The 13,838-nt window shown below is 38.9% G+C and overlaps 1 protein-coding gene across 1 annotated transcript; it reads left to right on the top strand.

Annotated features, from left to right (window-relative positions):
• Nucleotides 1–282: 282 nt before the first annotated feature.
• Nucleotides 283–7,248, top strand: LOC118340956 (G-protein coupled receptor family C group 6 member A-like). The gene is made up of 7 exons (XM_035679124.1): nucleotides 283–541; nucleotides 664–830; nucleotides 2,118–2,233; nucleotides 2,833–3,642; nucleotides 4,219–4,449; nucleotides 5,033–5,159; nucleotides 5,318–7,248. Exons 1-7 carry the CDS (start codon nucleotides 375–377, stop codon nucleotides 6,481–6,483), a joined length of 2,784 nt encoding a protein of 927 aa, XP_035535017.1. The 5' UTR covers nucleotides 283–374; the 3' UTR covers nucleotides 6,484–7,248.
• The last annotated feature ends 6,590 nt before the right edge of the window (nucleotides 7,249–13,838 follow it).

Genomic DNA, 13,838 nt, shown 5'->3' with positions numbered 1-13,838 from the left:
TCCACTAAACTGTCACTAAAATGATCTTTTCACAAAGTGAACAGGATTTCACATCACTGAACTACAGCAACATGACCAATTAATAAATTAAAAAAAACATGTTGCATATATACATTATGTCAAACCTTCTGCTAAATCATGACCCTGTGGTCACTAGTGATAGGAACAGGAAGAAAACCGACATTATTTACATTCCACACATATGACGTCTTAGTGACACCTCTTGGGAAAGGTAAGTAGCATCAAGTATCAAGTTGATCTACACTCGGCCTTCTACTGCCACACTGACGGGACGCACACAACTGAAATCTGAGAGCAGATTTTGGAAATCAGAGCCACTTTGAAGCAGATTTGTACTGATATAACAGAAGAAGATGAAACGTTTTTTTACTTTCTACATCTTTTCCTTGGTTTTACTAGACCAGTTCTTTGGTGCCACAGGTTTTGGTGATGCCACAGCTCCAGGTGACATTATCATTGGAGGATTGTTCCCAATACATGAAAGTGTTAAAGAGGTCAACGGTACATGGATCTGTGACAGGTATGTGTGTTTTATTTTTACCTTGCTGTGTGTATGTTGTTAAGAGGCACACTGAGCAGTAACCATGTGAATGTGTTAAAGTAGGGTGCATGTGTATATAATTGTGTGTCTGTGTGACACAGGTTCAGCACAGCTCGGCTGGTCCAGTCTCTGATAATGGTGCATGCAGTGGAGGAGGTAAATAAGAGGCAGGTGTTGGGGAACCTAACCCTTGGATATCGTATAGTGGACTCCTGCTCTGACGTTACCACTTCCCTGAAAAAGGCCCTTTCCTTCATGAGGAAAAACAGTGAGTACTCTCAGGACTGTCACCCATCAATAACTGTAGTGTAAAAATCTTTTTTGCTGTGCTCAATTCTTACCTTAAACACAAGAGTTGGCTTGTAAAAGTATTTTATGCTCACCCTTTTTCCTTGTTTCCTTCAATTGTATCACAAAACAATTATTTTTTCTCAAATTGCCTTACCTTCTGCTGCTCCTGGGATCATAAGTATAATATAGCTAACATTCATTGTGTTAATAAACACAAAAATAAAAATATATATTCTCAAAATGTTTCTGTAACATGCATTGTAATGATCCTGGTCATTACAAAGCAGATCACAGATACTGTGCTGTCACTCTTTGGTAAATGTATGTATCAAAGTTAATTATACTCCGTCCTCAAAAACACACTGAAGTAACATTTGAGTTTTTCAGTATCTGTCTTATTGTTATAAACCTTCTAAAAGAAAAATATTTAAGTTTATTTTAAGGATGTGCATTTGTTACACAAAGTCTGACTTTTTCTGCCAGTGTAGACTTTGTCTTGTTGGTTATTTTTGACTAGGGGATGGGGATCATTCAGTTTTTATTTGATATTGTTACTTTTTGAGACTGGCTACTGATCGTCTTTATCGTACACTATCGATACTTTTCTATTCTTTTGGTAGGAAAGCGAGCCAAAATAACAGAACTGGAATTGCTTTTATCTGCTTAATTACAGTTGGCAGGCAAATGAATTCAAAAACTTTATTAGACAATCGATGTATCTTTGTGCATCAGTGATATGATTTAAATGACTCTCGTCTATCAACTAGGGCGAAAGCTATCGATTAGTTAAGTAATCGAATATTCTATAGATTATTCAATAGTAGAAATAGATCAATAGTAATACAATAGAGAAAATAAGACATGTCTTTTACATTTGTTACAGAGTTTCCTAGAGGATTTCTTTCGGCAGTGGAGTAAAGGCTTCTGTTTGCACAATTTGGAACAGAGTCCTTATAGAACTGGGTCTTGATCCCCATCCCTAGTTATGACCGCTTTTGAACTACAGGAGCCTGACTGGAAATGGGTTAGCTACAATGTAAAATGGAAGCATGATGGGGATGTCTTAAAGTTGAAAATAATGATATTATTAATAAAGCTATATTTGTATTTAAATATTTGTGCAATGCGCAGTAATGGAAATTATGGAATTATCAGCTATAGATATATATAGTTTAAAAATCCTAAAAATTACAATTTAATATAATATAAAATACAGTAATATAATATAATGTTTATTTTATTATATCATATTACATGTTATCAGATACCAGGTGTGTTGCAGAGCAGCCCTCCCCACCTGTATTGGCTGTCGTCGGTGGTTACCACTCGGAGATATCCATAGCGGTTACGAGGCTACTCAACTTGGAGAACATTCCTCAGGTATGACTGAGCTTAAAGACCTACTTTTGATTTTTATGTAAAGCTGATTTTGGATGACAGATTTTGTATTCATAAACTTCAGAACTCAGATCTAAAATGCAGAACATTCTCATCAGAAAATTTTTAAATGTTTCGACATTTGGAGAAATACAAAAATAGAAATTAGATTTGATTGATCCCACTCTCATGTCTGCACTCTACAAATGAAACATTTACCAGCAGTTGGTAAGCCCAGCTTAGCTTAGCAGAAAGCCTGAAAATAAGGGGAACAAAAACCAATCTTCAGGAAGTGACTTTTCCCAGCCAATAAAATTGTGTAAAACCACAACTTGTAGATTCAACAAATGAGAACTTTTATCTTTGGATATTCTAGTATTTATGCTAAAGTAAGCTCACTAGCCACTTGCACTAGCTCAATATTTACCAAGAGTGGCATCAATATTCTCATCTAATTCTTGGCAGGAAAGCGAATGTACATATTGTCCAAAAATGTCAAACTATTCCATTTAAAGATATCAAGTATATGAATGCAGACAAAATTTGTGATATCAATCTTGTGTGTTTCTCTATTTACTGGACGCTTTGTGATATTCTCACAGATAAGTTACGGTGCAACTTCTGGTTTCCTGAGTGATAAAACACGTTTTCCAAGCTTTATGAGGACCGTACCAGAGGATGATCACCAAGTGCGCGCCATCCTCAATATTCTAAAAAACCACCAGTGGACCTGGGTCGGTATAGTGACAACGGATGGTGACTATGGTCGCTACGCAGTTCAACGCCTCCAGCAGCATGCAAAAGGCACCAACATCTGCTTTGCCTTCACTTCTGTTCTTCCAGATGTTCTAGGTGACAGCCAACTTCAGGACTCCATCAGTGCTACAGTCAAAAGCATTACTGAAAATGAAAATGTCAGCGTCATTGTGTCCTTTGCCAAACCGAACCATATGATGTATCTTTTTAACCATCTTCTCAAAGAGCCTAAAGGCAAGGGGAAAGTTTGGGTGGCCAGTGATAATTGGTCGCAATCACCTAGCATACTGAGTGGGAAGACTTTGAGTGAAGTAGGAACAATCTTTGGGACCACATTGAAATCTGGAAACTCAACCACATTTGAGCAGTATCTCAAGAATGTTGATGTAGATCCTGAACACCACAGGAACAATGCATTCTTGTATCAGTTTCTAAAGAATCAGACACAACAAGGAAAAAGGGCGAAGCCAGGAACTGCCAATGACACAGCCATTGAGACATTAATAAATATGATATATCCATATGCTGTGTTCAGTGTTGAGTTGGCAGTTGAAGCTATTGCTCAGGCTGTTGCAAACCTCTGCATCGAAAGGGACTGTAAGACAAGAGAGAGACTACAGCCCTCTGAGGTGAACACACTCACACACACATATACACATATATATTCATGATGAAACCACTACATTTTAAAGAGGATATAATATATTTGTATATTAATATTGGAGTACATGGCTACTTGTATGTGAATGGGGTCCCTTAAAGCAAATCCATAGAGATTTAACACCTGACTCTGAAGTCCCACAATTTTACTGTTTGGATTCGCTCTCACTGCATTCAGTTTTTTAGCAGCAACAGCCTGTTGTTTTCAGCAAAACGCTCTTAAAAGTCCACTGTACATTACCTTCCCAGCACCACACAACAGACAGAAACCGTTAGCAACTAGCTTGTGAACCAACTGCAGCATTTTGAAGCTAAAGAGCCAAATGTTTCCCTCAGGAGTTGGCGGAGACCAAAAACAGAGCAAAAATGAGAGTGAATATTGGACTTAGATTCATCACATGGCCAGAAACAAATGGATGTAAATGCTTCTCCTTATCTACTGGATGTATAAATAGATCACTGTTTGCTAACAAGTTGACCTTATAAACTTTATCAATGATAAAATTCTGATTTAAGGTATATGATATAAAATGTTTGGTGAAAAATAAAATGAGAATTGTCACAAATTATTTTTCTTTCAGTTACGAGATGCCTTAAGGAAAGGAACGTTCACCATGGATGGGGAAAATTATACATTCAACGAGAACGGTGATCTTAACTCAGGATACGATATCATCTTGTGGAATCAGAAATCAACAACCCTTGTGGATGTGCACAACATTGTAGCTACTTATAGTATTAAAAAAAACCACACATTGACTTTTATCTCACCAGAAAAAGAGCAAGAAGTCTTCAGTGTCACAGTAAGGATTTGTCTTTCTCTCATGAGTTATTTTACTCTTTTATCAATTATTAATCACTCTTATGTGTCTACGTATCTTCATTCTCTACAGTACATGTTAGTGGCGTGACTTTATGAATGGCGCACGCTTAAACATGTTAGTAGCTAACTGATGGATTTTTGCCTTGACATTTTCTATAGGCATTAATACTCCCTAGAAGATTAATTTTATTGACTTTGGTGATCCCTTGACTTTTACTCTAGTGCCACCTTGAGGTTGACATTTTAGATTTGTGAAATGTTTTGACCACTATTGGGTAGATTGCCATGAAATTTGGTACAGACATTTATGTCATCCCTAGGATGAATTGTAATAACTTCAAAATTGTCTAATACTTTTGTGAATGACCAATTACTTGCAAATGTTTGCATGCTAAGTTGCAAAGCTAAGCTAAGCTCAGCATGTTAACACTGCAATTGTGAACATGTTAGCATGCTAATCTTAGTGTTCACCAAAGCTTTGTTCTTCCTATATCTCAAAGGCTGTTGTGTATATTGATGAACTCTACCAAAAACTGCATAATGAGGACACTTTCACTTCTCAGGGAGATGTGATTTCCAGTTGCTCAAATAAATGTGCTCCAGGCACCAGGAAGCAGTCAGCTCAGGGACAGCCTGTTTGCTGCTATGAATGCATACCCTGTCCTGAGAACTACTTTTCCAACACCAGTGGTATGTATCAGACAAAAGTAAACACCAGTAACATTAATTAACTGTATAATACAATAAAAAAAAAAACTCAAGCTATGAGGCCTATCATCTTGTCAACTGTAAGGAATAACGTAAATCCAACTTGAAGATTATAATGAGCATTTGTCCTCTGTTTACAGATTCCATAGATTGTTATCACTGTAACAGGACCCAATACTCCCCCATGGGAAGTAAAACATGTATTCCCAAAGAAATTATTTTCCTGCGATGGAATGATAAGTATCATGACACGCTTCTGGCATTTACCGCTCTAGGTGCACTGCTTACCCTTGTTGTTGGGATCATCTTCATTGCACGCTGGAATACCCCAGTTGTGCGTGCATCTGTGGGCCCCATCTGCATCCTCCTTCTCTTCTCTCTCTTAAGCACATTTGTGAGTGTGATATTATTTGGTGGTAAACCCAAGGACGAGCTGTGCCAAGCACGGCAGGTACTGTTTGGCTTGAGCTTCACCCTGTGTGTCTCCTGTATCATGGTCAAGTCCTTTAAGATCATCTTGGCCTTTGAGTTTGACCCCAGCATTAAAAGAGTCCTGAAGAAGCTCTACAAGCCTTACATCATTATTGCAGTGTGCTTGTCAGGTCAAGTTATCATCTGTGCTCTGTGGCTTACACTCAAGTCTCCAAAAACCAAATGGGACGTATTGGAAAACACAAAGCGTCTGCTCAGTTGCGATGAGAAGTCATATTCTGCATTTGGAGCCATGCTGTGCTATATTGGTGTTTTATGTCTTATCTGCTTTGGTGTTGCTTTCAAAGGCAGAAAGCTGCCTCACAGTTACAACGAGTCAAAGTTCATCACCTTTGCTATGCTGATTTACTTCATCTGTTGGATCATCTTTGGCCCAGTTTATGTCAGTGTCAAAGGCAAGTACCTTCCAGCAGTGGAGATGGTCGTCATCCTCATCTCAGCCTATGGCATCCTGTTTTGTCAGTTTTTTACAAAGTGTTACGTTATTCTGTTCAAGAAGGAAGCAAACACAGAGAGGGCATTCCGCCAGGATGTTAGAAATCATTCCTTGGGTAGTATCTCAGAAATGAACTCATATTCAGTGACCTCTATAGGGATCCAAAATCCTGCTTTTGATGTGGAGTTACCAATGTCAAACTCAATGTCATTTGTTCCACTGACTAATCAAAACCCATCCATGGGCTCTGATCAGTCATCATTGTCTCTTTCTCCAGTCTCCAACCTACAGCTCACTAGGCTGCAGAATGATGACAGGTTCAATAAGAAACATTTAAAGAGATATTCAAGCTTGCCAGCAGTGATTTGCAAGAGCTAAATATGTAATTGAAATGTTTAAAACTGCAGCACAAAATGTAATGCTTCAAATATCAAGGGCTGCCATTAACATTTTCATTATTGATTAATGGGCTTATTTATTGTCTTAAAATGTCTGAAAAATAGTAATGGAAAAATCAGTCCAAAATCCAATTATTTTCACTTTGATGATTTCAAAAAAGCAATCCTTATATTTTAGGACCTGCTCCTCAGAGAATTAATCCCAATGACGATGGGGATCAACCGACTTTTCACCTACCGCCACCAGCAGTTACATTTTCTTTTACTGTAAATGTCTTTACAACTTTTATATGAATTGCTATGAAATGTGCTACAAGCATTCATGTTCCTCTCAGGTCAAATTGTAATAAATTGTAATTGCTAGACTGCCTGTTACTGGCTATGTTAGCCTTATGCACAATCTGCTCCTGTATTTATTTAAATATTTATCTTCAGTTTACATTTTATATTATCCACAGTAATCATTATTCTTGCACTTGTTTTACTTTTTAATCACCTTACATTTGCACTACTTCCTTTACTCTATTATAATGACAGCACTCTGTAGTAGCTCTGCTAGCTACTTACTTTACTTTTACTTTTGTTTTTATTATATTCTTGCGTGTATTGGGGTTTTGTATGTATGGTATAAGCTAGTGGATGCCTATCTATTTTTTCTATTTTATGTATTTTATTCTCCCTTGTATAAAGAAATGTGAGATGTAAGATATGGAACTGTATTTTTACAAAACCTCAATAAACAGAAATGTAAAAAAGAAAAAGTATTTTGTATCTATTTAATCATTTTAGTGATCCATTAACTTTTAATCTAGCGCCACTATGTCATGCCAGAGCTTTAATTTGTCAAACACTTTAGACATGACTAAATACCTGCAAAACTAATGATAATTCTATCAGCCTCAGCTGTACTTTATTTTTGTGCTAAGTAACAAATGTATACCCATATGTATCCACATGGGGAAATGCACTTAATGTAAGTCACTTTGGATAAAAACATCCGTTAGATAGATATATACTTTGTACATATAGGCAGAAAACATTAAAGAGTGCACAGAAGTACAAAACAAATAATACTAATACAAAAATACACACTGTGAGGCATCAATCAGTTGTGGTTATGTGCTTATTTCTAAAACTCTGACACACAGGAGTTCTTAGATAAATGTAATGTAATCATTCAAAAATCAAATGAATAATTAATCGGCCCTTATAGACATTTTGCGATTTTATTTGGTATTTTTAACATACTCACTGATGTTTTAATCTGGAAAATTATTTTGTTCTTCCTGATGTACAAAAATACTTCCTGTAAAGGCCATTGTAACACGAATCAGTATTAAGTAATTGAATTACCCTTTTGAATTATTATGGTTTTCTCTGTCATGTTTTTGTATCTGTTCAAATATATGTGATAGTTGAGAGTATAGAGCATCTTTCTTGGGCCTGATATAATTTCACACAAATCTTAGACAGGGAAGAAGTTGAAAATCTTTAAGATGCTTCCTTGTGCCACCTTGTTATGGCGGAAAGATTAAATGGAAAATTCAGACTGATTATCTGTTACCTATATTTAGTCTCCAAAAGAAGAAGCTCTGGTTTGGCATCTGTCTGTGGCACTACAACTAATAATGACTCATCATATCAGGTGAATAAACAAATAGTTTCCCTTCCTTGTTTTGAAACGTTTAAATTCCTTACGTTTGTGTCACTGTGTTTAGGGGAAGATAAGATAAGATCCGACGTGTTCCTTATGAAAAGAAAAGAAAATCAACTGTTGCATCAGACCTTGATAATTATACATTTCTTGGGCATCTGGAAAGATCACTTCAAGCTAGTCTCATTGTTGATGGGCACCAAACACACCCAAATCCTTCTCCTGTAGCTCTGCAGACATTCCTCTGAATGATCAGTTACACTGACTGTCATAAATAGAAACCAGAGCAGATCAGTGTGTCTTTTCCTCTTTCAACCCACTGAAGAGGAGCTATAATGCACTCTTTGTGACTTCTTCCATCTCATCTGATCAATGCTGTGCTTTACTGAGATTTGAACAAGAATTAGCATAACATCAGACATAGCGGGGAGAATCTGAATTGTTCCACATTTGAGACATCACAGAAGAGGTGTTGTTGTGGTTTGTAGGACAGAGCATTGCTAACCAATGTCACGGGCCCCTATCAGATGTGCCAGTGGTCAAATTAACAAATCCAATGCAATTAGTCATTCAATTTACTGTGAGATTCTGTGGTTGCTCAGAGTATGTCCCCCTCCCTGCCTCACCCTCTCTCTCTTTTCTTCCCTGCTTTTCCATTATGGGATTTTCTGTTTATCTGTTGTGGTCTTGACTGTTCATTTCTACTTCCCATGTCTTGCTGTGTGTATTTGTGTGTGTTTCTTGTCTCTGTGTGAATGTGTACACACAGTGATGTCCGTGTTGTCAGTGTGTACACACATCAATCTACCTGTGGTGGTGTGTGTGTGTGTGTGTGTGTGTGTGGTGACTGTTCATGCCTCACTGTGGGACGCGTTGATTAGCGCTCACTGCGGCTCAGCTCCCAGCTGTCCTTGCGGCTGGCTGCTGATTGAAACCAATCAGGCTTGCGATGGCCCCATCGCGGTGACCCCTCACCCCTCCCACCCCCGGCCTAATCACCTGCTGATTGGCCCACGCAGGGCCCCCTCCCGTTGGCACGGAAGGTTAATTTGACCAGTGGATGAAGGCTCCAGGAGGGAATAGGAACGTGCGCTGGGTGATATTGCATGGATATAGCCCACCTGTCAATCACAGCCACTTAAAGGGGAGCAGCAAGGGAAACACTGTGACAACCAGGGAGGAAGAGAGAGAGGGAAAGGTAGAGGAAAGAAAATAATAAGGAATGGTGTTGTTGGTCTTTTTATCAGCAGTTTACTTTTGGAAGCAGCTTTATTTTTTCTAATTTAAAGATCCTCACTCAAGGTCAACTTACTATCTTTTTCCGGAGCGTCTTGTGGTCTTCCTTTGAACAAATATACTGTATATATACATTATGGGCGTAGTTTGAAATAACAGTAACAGACAAACAAGACAACAAGATGTGGTTGAAAGCTATATGGTTTGTTCTGTCGACAATCTGTTGATTCCTTTTGTATTTCCTTGCCCTTACTTTACTCCTCTTTTTACCCAAATGATGACTTAAATCATCTCTACCTTTTGATATATATTTAAAAAGGGTGGTTAAAAAATTCTATTGTAATTCAGTAGATTTGAAAAGGATACAGGCACCATACAACTATAATATCATTCACAAAAAACTACAATATATTATTGCATAATGTATGTTTTTTATTAGCTATATAGACATACGTATGGATAAACTCACAAGATCTGAAGTTACTGAAACACTTCCATTTAACTACTATCCAAGTTACAATTATTCCACAGTTTCTCTACAATCAGTATATTGCAAATACTGTACATTATAGACGCTGTAGTGTACAGGTTTATCCAGAGGGTGGCAGTGTTGTATTCAATGTAAAAGGTTGCAGCCTGTGTAATAAAAGGTCTATTAATAGTCCACTTTTTACAATATATGTATATCCTATATACTTTATATATTGCCTATTTATAAATATAAGTAAAGTAATAAATATAAGTGTAAAGGTTTAGGTTCACAAAATGGTTGACGCAAGTCCTCTAACCAGTCTTCTTCCAGCGATTATCTTGTGACAGTTCATCAGTGGATGGAGTTTGCTCAGTTGTCGTTAGCAATGATTCGGATGAAAAGCTCAAATATATCCATATAGTTGACACAGAGTTAAAAGAAAAATTCTGTTAAACTCTTAATATGTAGAAATATTCTTCTGCAGCACAGCACTGATTTTCATTCGTAAGTTTAGTGAAATGGTAGACAAAAAGTGCAGTATATTACAATTTATAGCAAAATAAAATGTGTGTGATCATCCAAAGATACTTCTCACCATCAACATTTTGACAATGACACACCCCATCCCCCACACTTGTCTAACTCTCTGCTTAGCCATGTCAGTCCATAGATTTCACCTTATCCCTGTGCAGTGGTAAGTGTGTGTGTGTGTGTGTGTGTGTGCGTGTGTGCAGTTTGTGGCAGGTTCTTCTCCCTCCTAGTCTCTGGTGGGCAGAATAATGTTGCCAGATTACCATATCATTACCATATCATTTCCATGTCATTATCATACTTCTGCCCACGATGTGTGTCTGTGTGTGTGCATGCATGTATGCGTGTGTCTGAACTTTGCATCAGATCTTCAACTGTTTCCCTTTGTGTTGCTCACAAACACACACACACACACACACAATCCCCCTTAGGAATACACACATCCCTCTGACATGCTCCCTCTGTTTTTCACTGTCATAGACTCTATCTCTCTATCTCTGTCCCACACCCATGTAAGCACATCATAATTCTCAATAATCTGCCATTCATGATCCTCGTTTGCTTATTTGTTTGTGTTAATCTAAATGCCAATTAAAGTTAACCTTTAAGAGGGATGGCAACAATAGCTAACGCTTAATTTAGAGAAAGAGATGGACCTGATAAATTGACAGAAAATAAATCAAAAACTATTTTAGGCATAAACTGGAAGTCAATCAGGCACTCTTAAATATGGCCTAAGAAAAAATAACAGTGAGGAAGGAAGTATTTAAAGTCTTTATTGTAGTTACTAAATCCTTAAAACAACCCAACATGTTTTGACTATTGTAGATTCTCTTCAGGGCTTGCCTGTATTACCTTCCAGGTAATCCTGTTTTTTCCCCATTCCCCCCTCATCATCATTTAAATCAATTTGTTTCAATAATAAACAAAAAAAATATTTGCTGGTTTTCCTTAAAGCAAATATCTCAGAATTTTGAACTGATTGTCAACTTTTGAGAAGAAGAATTGTGATTGTGGGTGGGATTTCTCACTTTGTTGAATTGAGGAAATCATTGGCAAATAGATAGATAACGACATAAATGGTTAGTTGCAGTTATTACAGACTGCATTAAAATCTGAGACTAGATTCCACTTTTAAATTGTGTTAACTTGATTTTAATGATTTAATCCATACGAATAAATTGGTTCTGCATTTAATGAATCTGTAATTTATTGTGTTTTCCTGGTAATCAATCACATCTTTACTTATTGTGCCTATCTGTCTCCAGATTGGAGCAAATGTAAGATTCAACTCCAGCAGACACCATGCACCCCCTTCCCTCAAAGTCATCCATTCTGGGGGTGTTGGAGCGCTGAGCTTTACTACTAACACATTTTGGATAAATGACAACCTAACATCTTTAGTACACAGTCAGAAATGCGGCAGTAATGAAGAACAGAACGCCCTCCCCTGTAATACAGTCAGCCAGCCATTCTGGCTCCAATTCTCACCCCACAAAGTCAGCCATTTTGGGGTCTGCAGCTGCCAGAAAGAGCCCATTTAGTGAGGGGAGCATGTTTGGGGTCGTGCCCTTGTTTACATGGGGAGCCAGAGCTGATGGTTTTAAAATGGCGTCCAGATGGTGACAGAGGCTTGATTGCGGCAGAGGGGGCTTCTGCGTCCCGCCCACTCCTGCTGTCCAGCTACTTTAGCTAAAGCTGCATCTCTCTATCTGCTCCTTCTACCTCTATCATCAAGCTACCACTCCTGTTTTATCACTCCCCCCTCTGTCCAACACTGCACAGAGCCATTATTGCGTGTTTCCTCTGTGGATGTGCCTTTTATATTACACTGTGTTATCTCTACGGTCATTCCCTCCCCTTTATTCTCTGTGCCCCCCACCCCTGTTTCCGTCCTTTACCCCTTTTTTTCTTCTGACTGATTCACTCTTATGCCCTTTCTTACTCAAACACACCACAGTCACACTCTCCTGCAGGTGATGCATGGCAGCACTGTGTGTACATTGTCTGCGTGATGGATTGGACGACCCGTTGTTAAATTACAGTGTTACCGCCATCTCACCCCCTCAAAGCACACACTTAAATAAGAGTGTGCTGTATTAAGATGGAAAGGAGAGAGAGAAAAAAGAGAAGAGATACATAGTTTGATGAAGGAAGACAGATGAAGAGATGTAGCAAAGGAGAGAAGGGTGAGAGGGGTGTCAGTCTCAAGCTCAATGTCTGCGTCATCACTTCAGAAAGGACAAACGAGAAAGAGGACAGAGGAGAGAAGGGAAGTGATAGAGAGCTGGAGAATATGATGGAGGAGATGGAAGGGGAAGCAGGGGATTGAGGTGAAAGATGCAAAGGGGGGAGGAAAGGAGAGGGATGCTACTGTGCATTGGAGGGAAAGAGGGGGAGAGGAATGAGAGGGTGGGCCACAGTGGATACAGATGTTGCGATTGTGTTTGTGTCAGTGTGAAACATGATTAGTGTTCTCTCTCATTAGGGAGCTGATCACCCTCGTGCCTGCAACACGCACACACACACACAAACACACACACCACACAACACACACACACACAGTTACAGTGGGAATGCAAAGCCGCAGAATGGGTAAGCACGAGCTTGTCAGGAAGTCTTGAGTGTGACCTACATGTGTGTTTGCAAGTTTGCATTTTGCACATTTCGACTTGTGAACGGATTTGTCTGCATCCCTGCATGCACACATTTTCTGCCAGTGTGTGTGCATGTAAGTGTGTGTGTGTGTGTTGGTGTTGTGGTGTGTGTGTGTGTGTGCACGTCGACATGTGTACGTTCTCTCCCCCGTTGTGGTAGCTGGTAAGTGATTCCACAGGCTGTTGGCGGAGCTCCAGTCCATCTCAGAGAGGAGGGAAGAGAGAGGGAGAAGAGAAGGGAGAGGAGAAACAAGCAAACAGAAGAGAAAGAGAGAGAAAGAGAGAGAGAGAGAGAGAGAGAGAGGCAGTGGCTGTGTAATTAGTAGCAGGTTTTCGCAGCCCTCTGCTTCAGTTTAATTAAAAACTGAAAGAGGAAAAGAGGAAACTAGGAAGGAGAGGGGAGCCTGCGAGAGCGAAAGAGAGTTTTGCATAGTTATTTTGTTTTTTGCCAGGGGCAGGTGCGAGGCTGGCACCGGGAAAGATGCCCAATAGCTCCAGGCTTCTCCCATCAGGCTTTAGGAAGAATAGTTAAAGGGACTCCACCAACAGTTTGATTCTTTTATAAAGTGAATTAAAAGTAAATATTTTGTCTTTCTCTCATATTGAACAAGAGACATGACAACTTTTATCTTGTGTTGTGATAATGACAACACTGATGGGTGATAATGAAGGTGATGATGTTAGGAGCCTTTTTTTTTTTTTATCCTGCAGCGGTGTATCGGGGCGATGATGACTCAGCGATATCGGCAGCAGTCGAGGTGCTGATGAAGAGTTCTCTCTGTCTT

Source organism: Morone saxatilis, unplaced genomic scaffold (assembly GCF_004916995.1).
Source record: "Morone saxatilis isolate NCDOM2014 unplaced genomic scaffold, NCSU_SB_2.0 Contig7, whole genome shotgun sequence".
Lineage (NCBI taxonomy): Eukaryota > Metazoa > Chordata > Actinopteri > Moronidae > Morone > Morone saxatilis.
This window is presented reverse-complemented; position numbering and strand designations above follow the sequence as displayed.